This window comes from Gossypium hirsutum, chromosome A04, assembly GCF_007990345.1.
Source record: "Gossypium hirsutum isolate 1008001.06 chromosome A04, Gossypium_hirsutum_v2.1, whole genome shotgun sequence".
In the NCBI taxonomy this organism is placed as follows: Eukaryota; Viridiplantae; Streptophyta; class Magnoliopsida; order Malvales; family Malvaceae; genus Gossypium; species Gossypium hirsutum.
In genome coordinates, this window is record NC_053427.1 from 88,474,222 (window position 1) to 88,496,702 (window position 22,481).

At 33.0% G+C, this 22,481-nt stretch overlaps 1 protein-coding gene across 2 annotated transcripts; it reads left to right on the forward strand.

The window, feature by feature from the left end:
- The first annotated feature begins 4,334 nt into the window (after positions 1 to 4,334).
- Positions 4,335 to 6,646, forward strand: LOC107933353 (ankyrin-3). Of its 2 annotated transcripts, none has more exons than XM_041111725.1 (4): positions 4,335 to 4,463; positions 4,567 to 5,345; positions 5,437 to 5,894; positions 6,008 to 6,646. In XM_041111725.1, exons 2-4 carry the CDS (start codon positions 4,583 to 4,585, stop codon positions 6,551 to 6,553), a joined length of 1,767 nt encoding a protein of 588 aa, XP_040967659.1. In that variant the 5' UTR covers positions 4,335 to 4,463; positions 4,567 to 4,582; the 3' UTR covers positions 6,554 to 6,646. The 2 variants fall into 2 exon arrangements, with proteins under 2 accessions (XP_040967659.1, XP_040967660.1); XM_041111726.1 differs by having other exon boundaries at positions 4,357 to 4,475.
- Positions 6,647 to 22,481: the final 15,835 nt, after the last annotated feature.

The window sequence follows — 22,481 nt, forward strand, 5'->3', positions numbered from 1 at the left end:
GCAAAGACGATAGTGTAGCAAAAATGAACTTCGAATGCAAGCTAGGAGAGTAAAATCGATGATGTCGTGACACCCAACTTCGAGGCCAAAGAAGTCTCATTTGATGTCTGATGTCTGATGTCTTGACATCAATCCTATGGTGTCGCGACACTGATTCAACGAAGGCAAAATTACAACCGAAGGTGTTTTCATATGCACAACTCATCTTAATCCATTTAATCACTTGCATTTGATCTAATATGATCATAAAATACTAGAACTATAAACAGAAAAGTTTAAGGTTTAATTGGGGTTTTATTCCCTTAATTTTTAATTTTTTACTTTTAGGTTTTGTTGGATTAGGAATTTGTTGTTAACTTCTTCATCAATATTTAGTTTTTCTTTTGCATTGGCTTTCAATCGATGTTTCCTCAACGACTATTAACAGGTTTTCGTCTTCCAAGACAATCAACATATCAAGGAATCAAAGTTATCTTTTCCCCTTTTTCTAGTTTGCTATTTGTTTTAATGCCTAAATTGAATTTAGGGAAAATTGTATTTAGACTCATGAGGAGCTAAACATGTAGGAAGATTAACGATGGGAGGTGGAATTAATTAAATGAGAAATTAGAGTTTTCTTTAGAATTAGTTGAATTAAATTATGTGTAATTAAACCCTAATATTGACAATCCTAGTAAGTTATTTAGGTAAATGAGGTCGAAAGAATACTTTATCGAGAATCTCTTAATTTAACTTGATTTAAACGCGAGGTCGAAAAGTAAATAGTTTCTGTCGATTAGTTGATCTAGTTACATGTAACACCCCAAACCCGGCCTAGACGTTATAGTTGAATTTGGCGATGTCATATGATAGTGTGTTCGAAAACTAAATTATTACAATAAAATCATTTCCATGTTATTACCTATCTTTATCTCTTATTAGTTCTAAAGGAAATTGTTTTACTTATTTAAAACATTTGCTTTAAAACGTTTCTCATTGCGGAAGCTTTTAAAACAAAGCAGTTTAAGTAATCGTGAGTTTAGAAAATACGTTAGCTTTTGAAAACCAAACTTCCTATGACTAGCAGTTATAATTCCACAAAAAATAAAAACCAAATTTAAGAAAAAGTCCCAAGAGTCCTCAAATTACATCCCAATAACAATAAAATCATAAAACAAAAACTAAAAAAAACGTAAAGTCTAGAAACTGTGGTAACCGTCGAGTCCTCCGCCGTACCAATCTGTCTAGGTCTGGGGATTACCTGGGCACATTAAACAGAGAGGGGTGAGTTTACGTAAACTCAGTGTGTAATCCCATAGAAAATAACACTGTCTTGGTATAAAAAATAACGTATGGCAGTATTAATGTAATGCCCCAAATTTTGGTCTTAGAAGTTTTGAGTTTTGAGCTGAGTTTTGACCGTAGGGACAGTAGGGAGGTTGCACATATGTGTATAGATGTGCATTTTAGTATTAGAATGAGTTTGTTGATCTGATGATTGAGTGAGTGTTAAAGAATCTCATGGTTGTGGGTTCGAGTCTAGTGTGAACGTTTTGTTGAGATATTTTTAGTAGTTCTTATTTGTGTTATTTATTTATTATTTGTTTTAAGTTTATTTTGATTTCTTTTATTTTGATTTTTCTTCTTTCATGTTTTTCTGCTTCTTTGCTGGTTGGGTTCGAGAATTTTGCTCCTCTGCCGTTTTCTTCATCGTCAAATCAAGTGTGGGAATCGAAACTTGACTATACTATCTTATTTGCTTTTGTGAACTTTTGTTTGGTATATCTTGAGGGTATGTTAAACCGTTAGGTTTTGGTTGTAATCGTGGAAAGTTAGGGGAGTGCTTCATGTTTGGGGTTATATTCTGTTATTGCTAAGGTTGGGGACGACTTTGGGGGCTAAAAGTGTGTTTTTGGGGCTATTTTTGGGATGGTTTTGTGACTACCCAGTCGTCCACACTGGCGTGTACTGAAGCACACGGGCATGTGATTTTGGGAATTAGGGTTTTCGGGCCAATTTTGGTGCCACATGGCCGTGAGGTCGATATGGGGATTTGTCGATTTTCACACAGTCGTGTCCCTTGGGCACACGAGTGTGTGAATTTAGGAATTAAGGATTTAGGGATTTGGAGTCACATGGCCTGGCCACATGGCCGTGTAGCCGATTTGGTAATTTTGTTGATTTTCACACGGCCGTGTCCACTGGGCACATGGGTGTGTGAATTTTAGAATTAGGGATTCGAGGATTTTGAGTCACACGGCCTGGCCATACAGTCGTGTGGCTGATTTGGGGATTTAGGGATCCCATATGGACGTGTGTTTTGGAACACACGGCCGTGTCTGGTGGGCACATGAGCGTGTGAGACCTTCACATGGCCGTGTTTGCCTTTCACTCTTTTTAGCAATTAGATAGTGAGTTACACGGCTTGTTCACACGGTTGTGTCCCTACTACACACGGGCGTGTGCTTTTGCCACACGACCGTGTGCTACTCTCCACATGGGCTTTTGGACCCCCACATGGCCTAGATTATCCCACATGGCCGGGGCACATAGACGTGTGGCCCTATCTCGTCAGATTTTGGTTTTAGGTTAAATTTAAGTGTAATCGTGTGTTGCAACCCTCGGATAAACTTTAGTGAGGGTAACTACGACTCTGCTCTAGGCTTGATATATGCATTACTTATGATTGGTTGTGTAACATGTCTGATACTGAATCCGAGTAATTGAGTGTACACTTTTTTTTATTCTGATTGTTTGGATGCGAGTGTTTGTCTATAAATGAACGTTTGAAACTGGTGTCCTGATTCTGTACGTCTGTTTGAATATACATACTTGAATAAAGCATTTTGGGGTGGGATTTTAAAGAGAAGAGAGACTGATACCGATCTGATCTGGCAGTTTAACTGCAACTTACAGGTATAGTAGTTTACCGCATTGCATTATATCACAAATACGTCAGTCTCATTGCGTATTACTATTATCTGATCTGACAGTACTAACTGCATGACTGTACAGTGGATTTTCGCATTGCACATTATAGCACATACGCCATATTTGCTACATAGTATATATGATTTGGCAATTTAACTGCTTATTGCTAGCCTCAATTCCCAAAGGGTCGTGGGCAGTCCCAATTCCCTGAGGGTCGTGGAATTTTCTGATAGCCATTGTTTCTGGGAAACCCGTGATAACATTATTGGTGTGCAGGTTTAGATGGGCTTTACAAGGTCTTATGTGGTGTGATTGGTGAGATGAGCTCAAACAATTTTTTTTGAACAAAAGCTCAAACAACTCTTATGTGGTGTGATGGGGGATGAAGAGGTGTGTTGGCTGGATTAGTGGGTTTTATAACTCGACTGCATTGCATATGCATTTGTTCAGTGTTCTGTCTAAGCAACGCTTGTATTAAATCACCTGTGTGAACTTAGTAAATTCTGTTTGTTTCTGTCTATTTGAATGGTATGTGAGTCTGATTGTTTTATATGATTGAAAAGTACTTATGGTGTGTGCCTGACTGTGAGCTAATATGCTTAAATTGTCATTTGTCGGTAAGTTTATTTCGATGGTATCAATTGTTTCTAAATAATTTTGTAAGCACGTTCCGTTTCTAAACTGCTTCTGGCTTTCTATTTCTGATTTTGTAGTTAGTTGGTTTTGAACTCACACTGAGCTCGAGTAGTTCACCCCCTACTATTTCCCTTTCATGTACATTTTAGAATTCTGTTGGTGGACTCGGTAAGCTGAGGTCTCAGACAGTCTTGGTGGAAATAAAATTATCAGCTTGTATTTTCAATTTTTAATTACTAATCGAATTTAGAACTGTCAGGTTTTGTAAACACTGTGGTACTAGTTTTGTTTTGACTTTTCACATAACTCCAATTTTGTTTGAGATTTAAATTTAACTGCAACCTTTCTGTTTCAAGTATAAGGGATTGAATGCTCATGTTTTGTAAAATTTTCCCACGATCACTTCGGTGATCGATGTAGCATCCTGAATTAGGTCTAAACTTCTAAGCCGGGTTTAGGGTGTTCAATTAACTTTTCCACGAAGAGCTGTAGACCCTATTTTCTTCCATTCTTTTTTTTCAGTTTGTTTACTTCTTTGCAATTTTCTTAAAACAAAATTTCACCACCAGAACAATTTTGTAAGGGGCCAGATGAAATTTTAATTTTTTATAGTCTAAATCTTTATAATTTTTAAAGGATTAAATTGAATTTTTATAATTTTAGGGGGGCCAAAGTACATTTTAACCTTTACTATTTTAAAAAATTTCAAGGGCCTAAATAATAATTTTACATTTTAGGGGGACCCGGGTACCTGCAGCCCCCTAGATTGGCCCTTGTCACCATAAAAAGATCCTACTTTGTTGATCTGACCTCTAACCCTATATATTACTATTACTAAAGTGTTCAAGTATGACTTTTTATATAGTTGTCATCTGTAGGTGACTTGAATGTAGTATTCGCAAGCAAGTAACTAACTGGTATGGCATTTGGTAAATTTCTGAATTTGCAATATTTTTTTTTTCTTGAGCTTGGAATGTTTCAAGCTAATTAATTAAAATTTGTTGGGTGTTTTCCTGGAAGAAATATATCAACAAAGATGGGATCTGAGGAGCTTGAAGAGAACATGGATGCTTCGCTGTATAAGGCAGCAGCAGAAGGCAACATTGAAGAATTCAATAAGCAGAGGCTTCAACTTGAGTCGCTAAAGACCCCAACCCATGACAACGTGCTCCATGTTAACTTGGCAACCCAGGAGAATGCTGCCTGGCCTTTCAGCATATTTTTATCAATAATCAAATTCTACCCCTTAATTAAATTCTATCCCTTAATACATCGATGCTTCTCTTCATCTTTGCTTAATTTAATTACTAGGATAAGAGGAGAAAAAAGATCAGATTTTATCAAAAAAATTCTCAGCAAGTGTCCGTCACTGCTACTCCAAACGAATGCTAAAGGTCAAACTCCTCTGCACTATGCAGCAAAGAATGGACACTCTGCTATTGTGAAACTTCTAATCAAGTCTTGCGCAGAAGCTAGAACTGGAGATTTAGAGCAGGGAACGGATCAAGGAAGTGCAGTGAGGGAGATGCTTAGGATTAGGGATAAGGAATCCAACACGGTTTTACATGAAGCAGCACGGTGTGGCAATGTTGAAGTGCTGAAAGCATTGTTGGAGTTTAAAAACCCTGATTTTCCGTATTCTGCCAACGAAAAACAGGAGACTCCACTTTACATAGCAGCTAGGAGGAGAGGATCTGGGCGCTTGTTGACTCTATTATTACGTGAATTCGGATCAACGCCTCATGGCGGCCCCCACGGTAGAACAGCTTTGCATGCAGCGGCTATGGCTGGAGATGCAGGTATGTTGTTTAGTTCCAATTTTTTTTAAAATTTTTTTGAAATAAATAAATAACAGGTCTATTGACATCTTTTTTTTTTGCTTGGATTTAGAGGCAATAAGGGTAATATTAGAGGAGGAGAATTTGACGAAGGAAAGAGATGAAGATGGACACACCGCTCTTCATTATGCTGCACACTTGGGTTCTAGAATATCAGTTGTGGAAGAACTGTTAAAAAGGGATATATCAGCTGCCTATATAGGTGATGGTAAGAGGGGGATGACACCCCTTCTTATGGCAGCCAGGCAAGGTGATGTTAGAACAGTTTTAAAGATTATCTCTTTATGTCCAGATTGTTGTGAAAAAGTGGACGACAAAGGTTTGAATTTACTTCATTATTTGGCTTTTAGAGGCTCTTTCACTCTATATGGGCGTTCTCTTTTCAAGCTTGGTGGTATTGAGATTGCATATGGATCACTCAGAAATCTAATGGAGTTGAAAGGTGACTTTGGGATGACACCTCAAGAAGTTTATAATGCACTTATATCTGAGACACAGCATCATAAGCAGGTGTGTATATATATTGCATTTCCATGACTATGGTTTAATATTAATATTTAAGTTTTGAGTTAACATATTCATTAAACTTACAATACGATGGGCTAATGTGGGTGGCATGGCAGAAGCAAATCAAAGAATTGTTGGAAGAAATTGAGAATGATCAAGTGGCGGAGGAACCAGTTCATCACTTTCCATTACGAAATGTTTCTTCAGAAAGCTTGGAGAAGACAATAAATGCTCATTTAGTAGTGGCAGCACTTATAGCCACCGTCACATTCGCAGCGGCAATAACTGTTCCTGGTGGTTTAAATAGTGACAAAGGGTCAGAGCAAGGCACTCCCCTTTTGTTTGATAAGGCAGCCTTTAAAGCATTTTTTGCAACAAATACAATAGCCTTTATTCTCTCTGTTATTGTCCTCGCCAACCACTTCGGGATTTTGGATACTATATTATCAGGATTTAGTTTTTGGCGTCGATCGGTTTTTTATCGAACGCAGTCTGTTGCTCAAACACTTGGCATTGCAACATTGATGATGGTAATTGCTTTCGTCACAGGCAGTTTTGTGATCTTAAAGCCATCCAACGATCTTAACAGTATTTTATATCTCATCAACCCTGGCCTTAGTTTCTTTTTGTGGCTAATGGCGATTTTTTTATTGCGTATTTAAAAAATAAATACGATAATATTACTTTATCATGTATTGCAATCTGCTTCCAATTTTTAGTATCAATATTATCTCTTTGAAGAAAGATTAATTGAATTTCTTTTAGATATCTTTAACTTATCGATGTTAACAATCTCCATTTAATTGAAACTAATATAAAGTTATTAGTTTATAGGCATATAATTTCAAAAAACGTAAAAAAAAACCACAATTTGTTTAAAGTAAGAATTATTAAATATTAAAGAATAATAAAGATAATTTTCCATTATGATTAAAAATCAATTTGTTGAATTATTCAAAATTATGAGAATTTTAAGTTTAATTGAAATTCCTAACTTATGCTAATATCTTTTTCGAGCATAAAAAAAAATTAACTTTAGGTTGATTAATTAAAATTTCTGTCTAATTAAAACCCTTATTATTGCATTAATTCACTCTATGGATTTCCCTATTAGATTTAACTCTAACTCGGTAAAATTATGTCGTCCTATTTCTAGGATTACATGTAACTTTATTGACTATACAAGATTTAATCACAAGAAAGGTCTATTCAACCTCAAACTCATGCATATCAAACATAGATTAAAACCCTAGAAATATTAACCCAAGAACAATTTAGAATTTATAATCGAAAACAAAGAAGCTAAGATTTTGTTGCATAAAATTAGAAACCAAATAATAGAATCTATCCTAAGGTTCATCTCTCCTAAGTATTTAGAAAATTAGTTCATATCTACATGTAACTCTATTCAACTTCAATGTTGTTCTTTTTGGGTAATTTTCGTAATAAACCAAGACAGTTGTTGTTTTCCCTTTTTTATTTCCTTATCTATGCCTTCTTAAAGTGCCAAAAACTTAAAAATCGAAACTTCCGGCTATCATCATACACATTTCCTAAAAGTTACATGCCTTGGCTGCACATCCATGTAGCCCATACGGTCGTGTGGTTTGACTGTGTGAAAATCTGTTACTCGTGTGCAGCTTCCAAACTTCTACAATGTTTTAATTTTCACTTGTTTCTCGCTCTATTTGTTCCCAAGTGCTCCATTAAGCTTCAAAGTATGAATTTAAAAGATTAGGAGTATATAATTCACAATCAACACGACTTAATCACCCATAAATACACTAAGAATGATGCTAAAATATGTTACTTTCAACACTTATCAAATACCCCCACACCTAAACATTTGCTTGTCCTCAAGCAAAGTTCTCGACTCACATTCGAATTAACATTCCTTCACCCATTATTTTCACTGGTCATGGCTTAGGATAGTCTATATATAATTTCAAAACATAAAACTTTCCCTACCTTAATAATAACTTGAAGTTCAAACCAACTAGATTTATCATCCTCACTAAATTTCGCTCAAAACACTCAAACTGTTTAAAGGTTAATTAATATGCACTCAATAGTCAAATAATGAATGCTATTATCATAAACTTGCTTAGGTATCAAATTTCCACCACTACAAATATGTTATGACACAAAGATCAAGAAATCTTTACAATCTATGTAATGAGGTGATGTGCGTGATAAGTTTTAATATTTTATAATCGTACCTAGAAACTAACTATTATCATGAATAAGGCAAGCGCACCTATCGAACAGTAGTATAGTTTAGTGGCAAGACAGGAATGTCGAACCCAAATGAACTAAAAGTACTAGTATTAACTTCCTTTTTATTATCTAGCCTAAAAAAAGAGAATTAACTTTAATGAAACTAATTATTAAACTAAGCTAGAATGCACAGAGAGTAAATTGGGGAAATACTTTTGGGAAAACTGATTGATTAAGGCAATATCCAAGGAAGAATCCACCTAGACTTCACTTGTTATTTAACTCTGAATTGGACAATTTATTCACTTGACTTGATCCGTAGGAATCCCTAATTTATGTTATTATCTCCGTCGAGACTAAAAACATCTAATCCTAGGTTGATTAATTGAAATTTCTTTCTAATTAAAACCTTTAGTGTTGCATTAACTCGATCTATGGATTCCCTTATTAGATTTGACTCTAATCCGATAGATTTACGTCGTCCTATGTCTAGGATTATGATCAACTCCGCTTAATTGTGTTGGATCTACTCGTAAACAGGAACTTTTGCTCCACTAAATAAGCACATTCAAATTGAATTAATACCCTAGAATATTAACACAATAATTAAAAACACAATTAAGAACAAACCAAGTATTTATCATATAATTTAGAAAATAATAACAAGATCTGTCTTAGGTTTCATCTCCCTCAGGTATTTGAGGGATTTAGTTCATGTTTATAAAAGAAACATCTCAAAGTAAGGAAAATAACAAAACATAAAGAAACACCGAAAACCCTTGAAGGAAATTGAAGGGAAATCTTCAGTCTTCAATGAGATTTCGGCTTCTGAGATGGATCAATCGGCTTTCTTCGAGTAAGTCCTTGCCTTCTACTCTGTGTGTCTTTTAACCCTCTTCTAGGGTGTTTATATAGACTCTGGAATACCTTTATTAGGCCCCAAGTAACCTTTTCCGCGTGTAATTAAAACAAGTTACGACAGGGACATGCCCGTGTGAGGTGGCTTAGGCCGTGTTCAAGACTGTTAAATTCACACGGGCGTGTGGTGCACCCGTGTGAGGAAGTCCAGGCCGTGTTGATTTCTAGCCTTGGCCCATTTTCTCCGTTTTTGGCCCGTTTCTCGTTCTTTTTACTTTCCTATGCTCACCTAAGTATAAAACATGAAATTAAGGTATTAGGAGCATCAAACTCCACAAATTCAATGATAATTCATCCATAAATGTGCCAAATGTGGGATAAAAATATGTATATATTATGGTTTATCATGAGGCTTAGATTAAGGGTATGAAAGGTATAAAAGGTGAATATAGTCGAGAGTTGAAAATTGCAAAAAATTAACATTAAAGTGAATCAAAGTATTGAAGTGAGCTTTTATACAAAATATGATGGTGATGATTTAAGCTAAAAAAAAAAGATAATGAGGCTTATAACATGAGTATTGACGTCTCAATTGAATAAGATAGCCCGAAGAATTTTTTTTCACAATGAAAAATTCAGCAATACGAATGATCAAACGTATTTAAGAAACTTACCAAAAATCTAATCTCAACTAAAGGGAAGCAATAAACGAATGATCAAACGTATTTAAGAAACTTACCAAAAATCTAATCTCAACTAAAGGGAAGCAATAAAAAAAAGGGTAATTCACAATATTAATGGGGTTTAAGGGTTAAAATGGATGGGATTAGGCTTAAAGGGAAGCAATAAAAAAAAGGGTAATTCACAATATTAATGGGGTTTAAGGGTTAAAATGGATGGGATTAGGCTAAAAGGGGTTTATTAGTGGGCAACGAAATGGGTAGGCTATTCATCTTAAGTGTCTCTATCATCTCAGTATTTCAATTCATTAATACAATCTTGACATGCATAACAAAAGTAAATTCTAGAATAACAAACCTAGTCAATACACTCAAAACCAAAAATAAAATGAACATGAATGGGTGGATGCTCTATAGACTCAAAAGGTCACAAAAAAAATATAGTTTTGATGTCAAACAATTTCAAATAATTATTAAAATCAGGGAAAAAACCTACGATAAAATTTTTTTAAGATATTGACTCTTTCATGCATTAAAGTATATAAAAAAAAATGCATATGTATCTACATATCATCACATAGAAAAATCAACAAAAACTCTAAATTTAAAAAAAAAATTAATTTTCATGCAAAATTTAAGATAATTGCTTAAGACAACATGCCAACAAAAATTCAGGGACTAATTCAAATGAAAGCGTACACTCCCCACGCTTAAGATGTGTACAAGAAATAGCACAAATTAATTAAATGAGGAACTGATGTAGAAAAGGAATATAAGTGAATTGCTCAATCTTTATTCACCATACAAACGCCTAGTTATATACAACTTATAGCAGAAAAGAGATATAACAAAATTGAGAACTAAAGTGTAACAAACTAACTGCTAACTAACTAACAGTTAAATTAGATCTATATTACTAACAGCCCCCCTCAAGCTGAAGAGTGTATAGAAAGCAATCCCAGCTTGGACAACATGATCTGAAAAGGAACAGCAGCAAGAGCCTTGGTAAAAATATCAGCTAGTTGATCTTTGGAGGAGCAAGGGAGCAGTTTAATAACACCGGATTGCACCTTCTCACGAACGAGATGACAGTCAATTTTGATGTGTTTAGAACGTTCATGAAATGTGGGATTTGCAGCAAGCTGAAGAGCAGAGTTGTTATCAGGCAGGTGCAAATCACGCAAAAGAGATCGAAGCCACTGAATTTCACAAGCAGTAGAGCCAAGTGCTCGATATTCTGCTTCTGAGGAAGAACGAGACACAGTGGTTTGCTTCTTGGCCTTCCAACTAATAAGGAAGTCACCATAAAACAGGCAATAACCAGTCACAGACCGTCGGGTCACAGGACAACCAGCCCAGTCAGAAAAGGTGATGAAGTGGCAGAAAAGAAGAGACCAGAAGCAGGGCAGCCGTTCAAGTAACGAAGAACACGGTGAGCAGCTTGCAGATGAGTGACTGTAGGCTGGTCCAAGAATTGACTCAATTGCTGAATAGCAAAAGCAATATCAGGTCTAGTAGAAACCAGATATAATAGTCGGCCAATAAGCTTCCTGAAAAGAGTATTATCAGGAAGTAATTCCGCATAAGCATCTCGAGGGATTTTTGTAGCCATTGGAGTCTTAACAGGTTTGCAATCTAAGAAACCAAAATCGGACAATATGTCTAAAGCATATTTTCGTTGACAAAGGTGAATACCAGCAGAGCTTCGAGCAACCTCAAGTCCAAGAAAGTATTTTAAATCACCTAAGTCTTTGATTTTAAATGTAAAATCCAAAAAAGCTTTAACTCTTGCTATTTCATCCAAGTTATCACCAGCCAAGGTGACATCATCGACATAAACCAGTAATGCAGTGAAGGAAACAACATCCTTTTAACGAACAAGGAGAAATCAGAACTGGATTGAGCATAACCAAGAGAAGTAAGAGCAGAAGTGAGCTTAGAGAACCACTGTCTACTTGCTTGCTTTAGACCATATAAGGATTTCCGTAACTTGCAAACCTTATTAGGAGATGATGGAGTAAAACCAGGAGGTAAAAGCATATAAACCTCTTCACTCAAATCACCACGCAAAAAAGCATTGTTAACATCAAGTTGGTGCAAATACCAATTCTTAGAAGCAGCAATAGCAAGTAACAAGCGAACAGTAGTGATCTTGGCGACAGGGGAAAAAGTATCAAAATAATCGACACCCTCGGTTTGTGTGAACCCCTTTGCAACTAGACGAGCCTTGTAACGTTCAATAGAACCATCGGCTCTATGTTTCACTCGATAAACCCATTTACAACCAATTGCAGTCTTGCCTGGAGGTAAATTAAATTAGATCTATATTACTAACAACTGAAACTGTCTTGAATTGGGGTACTTGTGTAGAAAAAGTGAAAACTTGAGTGATTGAAGATCCAATGTTAAATACAATTATCCTTGAAGACAGAAGAAAATAAAAATGAAAATAACAAAACGAACGGGAACGCAGTCAAAATAACAATAAAGTCGACCAAAAGGAGAAAAATCCAGAAAAATAAGATAAAATAATAAAAATAACTAAAACGACAGTATCAGAGATTAGCATCGTGCGAAATATCAGGATCGCTCAGGAACAGCAATGCAATCTGGTGTCAAATTATTAAAGTGTTGACATAGCTGTTGTAGATAGGCCTCAATGCGGTCCTGCTGTTGCTGTAACTGGCCGATTTGCTCTGAATGCCGCTGCTGAGTGTGGTAAATATCGTCAAGTGTGACAGTGGGTGTAGCAGCAGGTGGAGTACTGGTGTTGACATAGCTGTTGTAGATAAATGTTTTCTTACGAAAAATGTTGTTCATTTTTCAATTATTTAAATATTTTAATACATCAATGACATCCATTGGGAGATGTTGAAATTATTATTTCGTGAAGATGATGTGGTGATAATAAAAAATTTCATCACAAATTATTATTTGTGACAAATTTTATATGTGGCACAATAGTTGTTGAATTTCATCACTATTATAGTTGTGTCGAGTTAAATTATACTACAATTAAATTGTTACTACAAATGTATAATTGTGATATAATCTATAATTATCTTATATTATAATATGCATATGGGAAAGGCATGTGCTGCTTGCCTTTGAAAGCTTAAAATTAGTTGTACTATTAATTAATAAATATTTGGAACATTTTTTTTCTTGAAAGGTGGACTGATTTTAAAACTCACTCTGTGCCTTCATAATTAGAATTTAATAATGCAACTTTGCTTTCTATTTCGTCATTTAGATTTAATTTTTTTATTTTAATTATTTATCTAAATTTAATATTTTAATATTTTTATTGGAATAATAATAAAGTTAACTTTTTAATGTTTGTAAATTTTATTAATTTAATCCTAATTTTAAAAAGAAAAATTTAGCTCTTAACTTTACATATTTTGTCAATTAATCTTAATTTTTAAAAATTTTAAAAATAAAAAAAATATTTATAAGTTTTGTTTATGATGAACTTATGTGCAAGTAAAGTTAAGGGTTTAGTTTTATTTGGTAATGCATGCGATCACTTCATGTAATGTGTTTTTCTTGCTGAAATCTAGTTGAGATTAGATTTCTCAGCATTGCTGCACGTTTTGCTTCATTGTTCTCTGCACGTATTGCTGCACGTTTTGTAGGTGAGTTGATTGGAGGATATGCAGGCAAGTTACTAACTGGTATGGCATTTGGTATATTTCTGATTTTGCAGTACTTTTTTCTTGAGCTTGGAATGTTTCAAGCTAATTAATTAAACTTTGTTTGGTGTTATCCAGGAAGAAATAGATCAACAAGAAATGGAACCTGAGGAGCCTGAAGAGAACGTCACTCGCATGGATGCTTCGCTGTATAAGGCAGCATCAGAAGGCAATATTGAAGTATTCAATAATAACCAGCTTGAACTTGAGTCGCTAAAGACCCCAAACCATGACAACGTGCTCCTCCTGAACTTGGCAACCAAGGAGGATGCTGCCTTGCTTTTTAAAAGATTTCTCTAAATAATCAAATTCTTCCCCGTACCATGTGTATTATTCCTCCGACTTCGAGTATTTTCTTTACCATGATAAAAACAGAAAAGAGATCAGATTTTATCAAAAATATTCTCCGGAAGTGTCCGTCACTGCTATTCCAAACGAATGCTAAAGGTCAAACTCCTTTGCACGTTGCAGCAAGGTATGGACATTCTGTTATTGTGGAATTTCTAATCAACTCTTGCGCAAACGCTAGAGATGGAGGTTTAGAGAAGCTGGGAATGGATCATTTAAATAAAGTGAGGGAGATTCTGAGGACTAGGGATCAGGAATCCAACACAGCTTTACATGAAGCAGCACGGTGTGGCAATGTTGAAGTGATGAAAGCATAGTTGGAGTTTGAAAACCCTAATTTTCTGTGTTCTGTCAATAGAAAACAGGAGACTCCATTTTACATAGCAGCTAGGAGAGGAGACGGTGGCATGCTGAGTATTGTAACTAATCAAATTCGATATAGACGTTAATATCAGATTATGGAAGTTACAATGCTCGTAAAAAAATTTGTAAAAAGAAACTCAGTTTTAATTTCAAAGTAATAAAGTTATTTAATTTATGAAAAATACAAGTTTTCACAAGAACGCATGTTAGCACTTAGATGAAAATATTGTTTTATTAATTTTATAAAAGAATCCTAAATGTTTAACCAATTGAATTGTAAAAAGTAGTAATTAAATTCTAAACTTTACAACGGAAAAATACTTTTAAAATTCTTATCTCTTAAAAACATAAGATTCATTAGTTATGTTGTCTTAGGTGTGTTTACGAGTTTTAAATAAAACGTCCGCGAAAACAAATACCAAAACCAAAAGTCTGAAATTAAAAAAAAAAAAACAAATCAATTTATACCAAATGTGTGAACCGAGCTCCGAAGTCGCCGCCAAGTGTTAAGTTGGAAGTACACCTGAAACGTATAAGATAAATGAGTGAGCTAGAAGCCCAGTGTGTGACTCGGATCACAAACAGAATTTTTCCTTAAGAAGCATGCAAACACGAACAATCAAATTAGAATTTTCATATTACATGACATATCGAACCCATATCGTTTAACAAATCAGAATCGTATCATATAACATATCGGAGTATATCATATATCATAATCGACATATCATATTACCAAAAACCTATAACAGATCAGAATGTCATATTTCATAATCATATATTAGAACAAAATTTTCTTAATTTTAGAATCATAATCTCAAATACAATCTCTTATACGGAATCAAATGTGTGTTCTTAATCAGATACAAATACAGACACAGATTCTACCCTAATCCGGTACATACAAACTCTGTCCAACCAATCACACCAATTAGGGCTACAAGAGTCCATCCATCCAATCACACCAGGTTGTGGTGATATGCCACGTACTCATAATGGTGCAGCTGAGTTGTCAGGCAAATATTGTGATTTAACCACCAAAATATGTAGTATACTGCCACAAACACTTCCTCCATCATATCAAAACCCAACCCAATGCACATGCTAACATTCAGTCGTAACGAATAAAAAATATGACATGCTTATGTAAATATCATCAAGATAATAACTTACATAGAATTTATTAATCCAAATTATGCTTATCATACATAATCATACTTTCAGAATTATCAGAACACAGAATATAAACATATTTTTCACATACTTTACTCACAGCACGTATAGACACATATCAACAGATGTCATGAAAATTTCAAAAAAATAGCCCACACAGCCCAAATAACCTAGACCGTATGATATTGAACAGTTTCGAAAACAACCTCTGTTTTTGAGTTTTTTTTAAGTTTCAATTGACGTTTTGGATTAAAATCACACAACTAAATATTTTCTGAGACGAATTCAACCTCCAGATTTCCAAAGCGCAAACGACCAGAACAATTCCTAACACCTAAATTACAGAAGGGGAGTTTCAAATCTCTTAATTTCACCTAAAATGATATATCTCAAGATTGTTGCATATGGCCCCAAAGAGTTTCTTTCAAATACTGAGCATCGACTTATTTAGAAGTCTTATCATACTCAACTTCAATTTTACTAACCTGACCAGGCTAAGAAACAAATGTGCCAGACTCATCAACATCGCCATGGCAAATTTCATTGTTAAAACCACCAAATTCACTTTGCTCTTCCCAAGACAATTATGGATCATCACCATTACACTGCACCCATGATTCATCTATAGTTTTTTTTCCTATATTTCCAATGATCAGGACCAGCCCAAGCATTTTGTTTCAAAGAAAATCCCAGGCACAAAAACAAATAATATTCGAATAATTAAAGAACAAGAAGAAAAAAAAACAACTGCCAGATAAGAGAAGAAAGGAAAGAAAAACGTGAACAAGAGGGTGGGAAATGTGGGAAATTTTTAATTAATTAAAATTTCTCTTCAAAATAAAACAAAACAAATCCCGTCCCACTAGTAACTCATCAGATTTTTAACGAAAATTTAATTTAATTTAATTAAAACTTATCCACATAGGCGACACAGAGATGATCATTGCCACTGAACTACTAGACTCATTATTGCGTGCGGAAATTAAATTTAAGTTAAATGTTTAGAGAAAAATATAAGAACAAAAATAGCTAAAATTTAAGTTAGATGCCGCACACTTAGGTCGAAGATTCTCAATTGTGGAAGAACTGTTAAAAAGGGATGTATCAGCTACCTATGAAGGTGAAACAAAGAGGGAGATGACACCTCTTCTTATGGCAGCCAGGCAAGGTTATCGTGGAACAGTTTCAAAGATTCTCTGTTTCTACTCTCTTCATCCACTTTGGGGTGCTGGATAATCTATTATATCAATTTAAATTTTGGTGTGAAACAGTTTCATATAGAACTCAAGATCTGTTTATGAGCTCCTTGGCTATGCAACGGTTGCAATAGTGATTACTTTCAGCACAGAGAGTTATGTAGTCTTAAAACCTTCTCACAGGCTTGCCATTTTTTCATATCTTATCTGCACTACCTTTTTTTTTTTTTTTGGTTCTACAATTGGACTATTTTGACTACTATACTGTGAGGATATTACTTTATCATTGATTACAATATTCTTCCAATTGCAGTTTCCTTCATTCTTCTCCTTCTTTGCAGTTTCCTTCGGACCAAATTTCACCATAAAAAACTCCTACTTAGGTTTTGTCCATTTTCTTCCATTTTCTTACATTACTAGTAATGTAATGTTGCAATCAGGGGATTCAAAAAACAAGTTGTACTATTTTCCTTTAATCAAGGTTTTGTCTCATTAGATTTTTCTAGTAAAGGTTTTTAACGAGACAACTTGTAATAGAAGATTGTGTACTCTTTTTCCTTATTAGTTTTTTTTATCCCACAAGGTTTTTTCTAATAAGGTTTTAACGAGACACATTATCTACCAATAGACATTCAAGAGGTAGTGTTATGAATATATTATTAAGCGGATGTCCATCATGATCAAGATAAAGTTTTGATATATTTTAAATTTTAATAGTTATTAGAATTAGATATCTACTTCTTTTATACTTCTTATGCCTATAAATAGAGACTCCGATGAAGTATTATAAATTATCCCTTTGATCAATACAGTATATTCTTTATTGCTTTCATATTTTATTTGTTCTTTATTCTATTTGTCTCTCTTTATTTTATAAATTTTTTTAAAAGTCAACTTTTTTTTAAATACTATTAAATAAGTTCATTAATTGTTTTGGGGTCAAAGTTGACATCACCAAATAATTAATTGGTTAATGATTAATTGTTCCATTTTATCTCATCTTATATTAATTGTTTGATGTGATTTTTCAAATATTTTGGAGAAACTTGGTTCTAGAATTACTGTTTTCCAGTTGACTTGCGCATTAAAGGAAAGTTTATAGTTTGCTTAATCTATTTGCTTATATAATATTTATTATTGTATAGTAAAGTATTGCAATTTGTTTTTGCTTTTTAAATCAGTCAATTGTAAAATGGAGTAATGAAAACTTTCAAGATTGGCAGAGCCGTAAAAGCAGCAGTACAATCTAAAAAATATATATAACAACAAGAAGACTACACTAATACAAATCATTAATAAACATATTATCATTAATACAAATGTTGCAATCCTCCTTCAATATCCGCAAATAATTTTTTACTGACCATGGTCGTAAACGTTTATACTTCAGTCAACCAGAAACACTACTCAATTCAAATTCTACAATCAGAGAAACATTTACCTTCCACCTCAAATTAATAAGAACCTCTGTTGCAACTTTAATAGCCGTTACTATCGCTTGCTCAACCACACGCACCACATTTACCATAAAAAAGAGCTAAGACCACTCTCTTTTCGTCCCTCAACACCTATCCACAGCCCGCATCCTCCTCTACAACTACTCTAGCCATGTTAAATTTCAACCAATCCGTAGGAGGATGATCCCAAACACAATCCCTATCCCTCCCCAATTTTCTGCCTGACCTACAATCCTTAGGTCGTCCCCATCAATTAGCCTCCGAAAATATACAATCATCATGTACTGATGTAGCCCACATCAACGATATCATTTTTGATTGAAAGATTAAAAAATCAATTTGGTATATGAATGTAATTATTTTCATTTATAGCTAAATATAATACTATAAATTGATTTTGTGTTAATAAAAATTAAGGATGGACGTAATGCATTGAAATAATCAATAATCAAAATTGTAATTATAAATACAATCAACTTAATAATTAAAATATATCTAAATTTAAATAGATAAAACTAAAATCAGAAATAAATATAAATTTAAACATAACATTTACGTTGTTATACAATAGTTCAAGTATCATTAAATAATATAAAAAAGTCAAAGTCATTTTAAAATACGAATTAATTAATTAGGTTAATGAGTGTTCCATTTGATCTCATCTTATATTATAATATGCAAATGGGATTCGCATATGCTACTTGCCTGGAAAGCTTAAAACTAGTTGGACTATTAATTAATAAATAGGGTAATCTATAAAAATAGTCATTTTTATTTGTCTCACGTTACATTTTAGTCACTTATGTTTGAAATGTTACGTTTTAGTCACTTATGTTACTATTTTGTTACGAAGTGACCACTCTACCGTTAAGTTCCGTTATCTCTCTAACGGTAATCTTACATGGCAGTGCAACTAAATTTTAAATGCCAACTTGAATTTCTAAATGAGATGAAAATAGATTTTTAATTAAAAATTTAATTAATTAAAATTTTTAAACCTAAACCTTTACTAAAAGAACTGTTCATATCTTTTTTTAATTTTTCTTCAGTCTCTTCTTTTTTTTCAATGGTTTTTTTTCATTTGACGGAAAAACTATTATTAAGATCAAAATAGTTGAAATCAAATTGAGTGCTTCATAAGATCTACTCAATTACACTAGATCTACTCTTAAACAGGGTTTATTTCTCCTTTGATTTAAGCACATCAAATATGGATTAATAGTCTAGAAATATTAAATCAAGAATTAATAACATATAATTTAGAACAAGATCCAAGTATATGTTGCGTAAAAAGTAGAAATCAAATAACAGAATCCATCCTAGGATTCATCTCCCTAGGTATTTAAAAAATTAGTTCGTGATTGCAAATAAAAACATCCCAAAGATAATATAAGCACAAGAAATAAGGAAAGTCATAATAATCTTCAAAGAGATCAAAAAGAGATCTTCAATCTTGATGGAAATCTACTTTAGAATAGGCTTCAACGGTGTTTTTTTAAGTTGTTTTCTTGAGTATTTTATGATGGCTCGCTCCCATCTTATTTTTGTCATATATAGGTCTTAAAATGCTCGAAAAACCTAAAAAGTGTGTTTTCCTGAATGTTTGGAGTGTGATTCACGAAATTGACATGGTCTAGCACATGGCTGTGTGACAACCCATATGTGGTTCACACGGCCGTGTGCCCAGCCCGTGTGGCTATTGTAACTTGCTTTGATTTTCTGATTTTCGCTCGTTTTTCACTCCTTTTACTCCAAAATGCTCTCCTAAGTATATAAACATAAATTTAAAGGATTAGAAGCATAAAATTTACCATTAACATCGAATAATCACCCAAAAATGTATTAAGAATGAGGCTAAAACATGTTGCTTTTAACATTTATCATACTGACTATAGAAGTCGTGTACCATATGCATCAACTTTCGGTTCTTTATTTATTTAAGCTTAGGATTTTACTTGCATCAAAGTATACAAGTCACGCATACATTGTTTGTCATTCATTCAGGATCAAGGTATGCCACACTTTAAACATCACAAGTGAATAAGTCCATAAACATATTCAAGATCTATTCTTCTTAGGTCTAGTTCAATATATTGTCAATCCAGTTAATCACATCTATGTCTCTATCTTTTAAGAGTCGTCCGCTTTGAACCCAAGATAAGACATCTCCCAAATTGGTATGAAAATAAAGACAAAAAGTTGTTCAATTCAAGTAAAGGTATCATTAGTTATAATGCTGACGTCAATTATTATTAGGAATACTATTCTAATAGAAAAAACATTTTATCATGACGAGTTCAAAATTTTATTGTTACATAACTGCCAAGTGATTTTTACTTGAGGATACAACCTTACTTGTTACTTTCTATTAGTTTATATTTTCAACTTGAATTTATTTTTGTAGGTTTTGATAGCCTAACAACTCTCTTGGATCTTCCTTGTTGAGCATTTTGAACTTCTCACCCCTTTCGCTTCATTTTGATCGGTATTTGAAAGATTTGTTTAAGTTATGAGAAAAAAGGGTTATCTACTCTTGCAACTCTTCTATAGTAGTGCTATGATCCTATATGTTTGTAGAAATCCAATTAACTCATCAAGTTATCAAATATCTTTTCGCTTCTTCAATGGTTGTGAATTTGATGCTGAATTTTTTTGGAAAAGATTAAAGAACCTTCCTAACCAGCTTTAAATTTGAATACTAATTCTTGATAGAACAAATCACACAAGTTGACACAGAACTTGTCAATTGTTTCATTATCCTCTATTCTTAGAGAGTTTCAAACCTTGTTGTGAGCACTTGTAGTTTAGATTGCTTTACAATGTTGGTGCATTCATGGGCAATTTCATAGATATCTCAGACTTCCATGTATTTGGAGATTCTTTTGAACTATTAAAAGTTTAATTTATAAAAAATCACATTAAATGTTTAGAATTAGATAAAATGTTTGCATGTACATATTATGTAATGCATTGGAATAATAATCATCAAAATTGACATTATAAATACATGGATCATACAATTAAAATAAAAAACAAATATAGATTCAAACAAAACTTTTACGTTCTTATATAATAGTTTAACTATCATTAAATAATAATTAAAAATTGTTATGAATATCTTATTAAGTGGATGTCCATCATGATCAAGATAAAGTTTTGATGTACTTTAAATTTTAATAGTTATTAGAATTAGATATCTACTTCTTTTATACTTCTTATACCTATAAATAGAGACTTTGACGAAGCATTGTAAATCATCCCTTTGATCAATGAAGTACGTTCTTTATTGCTTTCATATTTTCTTTGTTCTTTATTCTCTCTGTCTCTCTTTATTTTATAACTCTTTATCAGCACGATGATTCTCTATTTTTTTAAAATCTTTCGAAGTCATCCCACAAATCAAATTCCTTTTCACGTTAAACTTTCTCCCTTACAACTACATCTTCAGGATGTTGAAAGATTCAATCTCAGAATGGATTGTGGTTTTTATTCCCGATTTTTTATTTATAATTGTACAAGCATGGATAAAGAATAGATTTGTCAAGGTGATGACGCTGATGTTAATGATCTTCAAATATATTTTACTATATTTTATTTATTATATCATGTTTATTGTAATTGGAGACCAATCATGACAACATGAATAGATAGATTCTAATTTAAAATTCAAGCATGTTTCGATGGTGATTATGAAATAAAGAATCTATTGGGACGTTTATAACTTCTTCCTAATAAATCTATTGCATTCCCCGAAGTGAATGTAAATATAAAAAAAATAAAAGATATATTCATGAACCACTAAAAGTGGGAACATAGTAATAAATAAAAGAACAATTAGAGTTCTCAAGATAACTTTTCAAAGGGTAAAGATAACTTATATTATCAATGTGATATAAAATATTATTGGCCACATATGTAGAGTATGCCCAAATGTTTTATTTCTATTAATATTCTTTGAGGAATGATATAAAAATATAGTAATGAATTCTATCATTACAGATAGAAAATATTTATCTTATTTGGTATTGAAACAAACAAATATTATTTTGATATTTGATAGTACAAAATTAGTTGAAAGTTCCAAAAGAGCTAATATATCACTATCTGAAAAGCACAAAATTTGTGATGGTTAATACATTACTTTTAAAAGTTATTTGTAATGGACCTCATATTGAGATTGTGAATGAGGAAAATATTATATTTCATATGAATAAAAAAGGGGATTGAGTTATTAATTTATATTTATTTTATAATCTTTGTCATATTCTTTTTCATCATCCCTATTAAAGGATTGAAAACAAAATATTTGACTGTGAAAGATATGCAAGCAATAGAATATAATAATTCTATCTAAAGCTTATTATGGTTGGATGCACATAAAGTTGCAAGTTTTTGTTAAAAACTGTGAGTATAACTCTATAGTATTCAGAATAAGTTCTCAATTAAAATTATGTGATAAAATATTACTGATGAGAACTTGCAAGAGAGAAAACTTATGTGTGAAAAGACATTGGTTATGTACCTATTGTACATCTGGAAAATAAGATCCACTCTCAAAGTTTGCTATTAATAGATTTTTGGGCATTTGAAGATTTTAGCATAT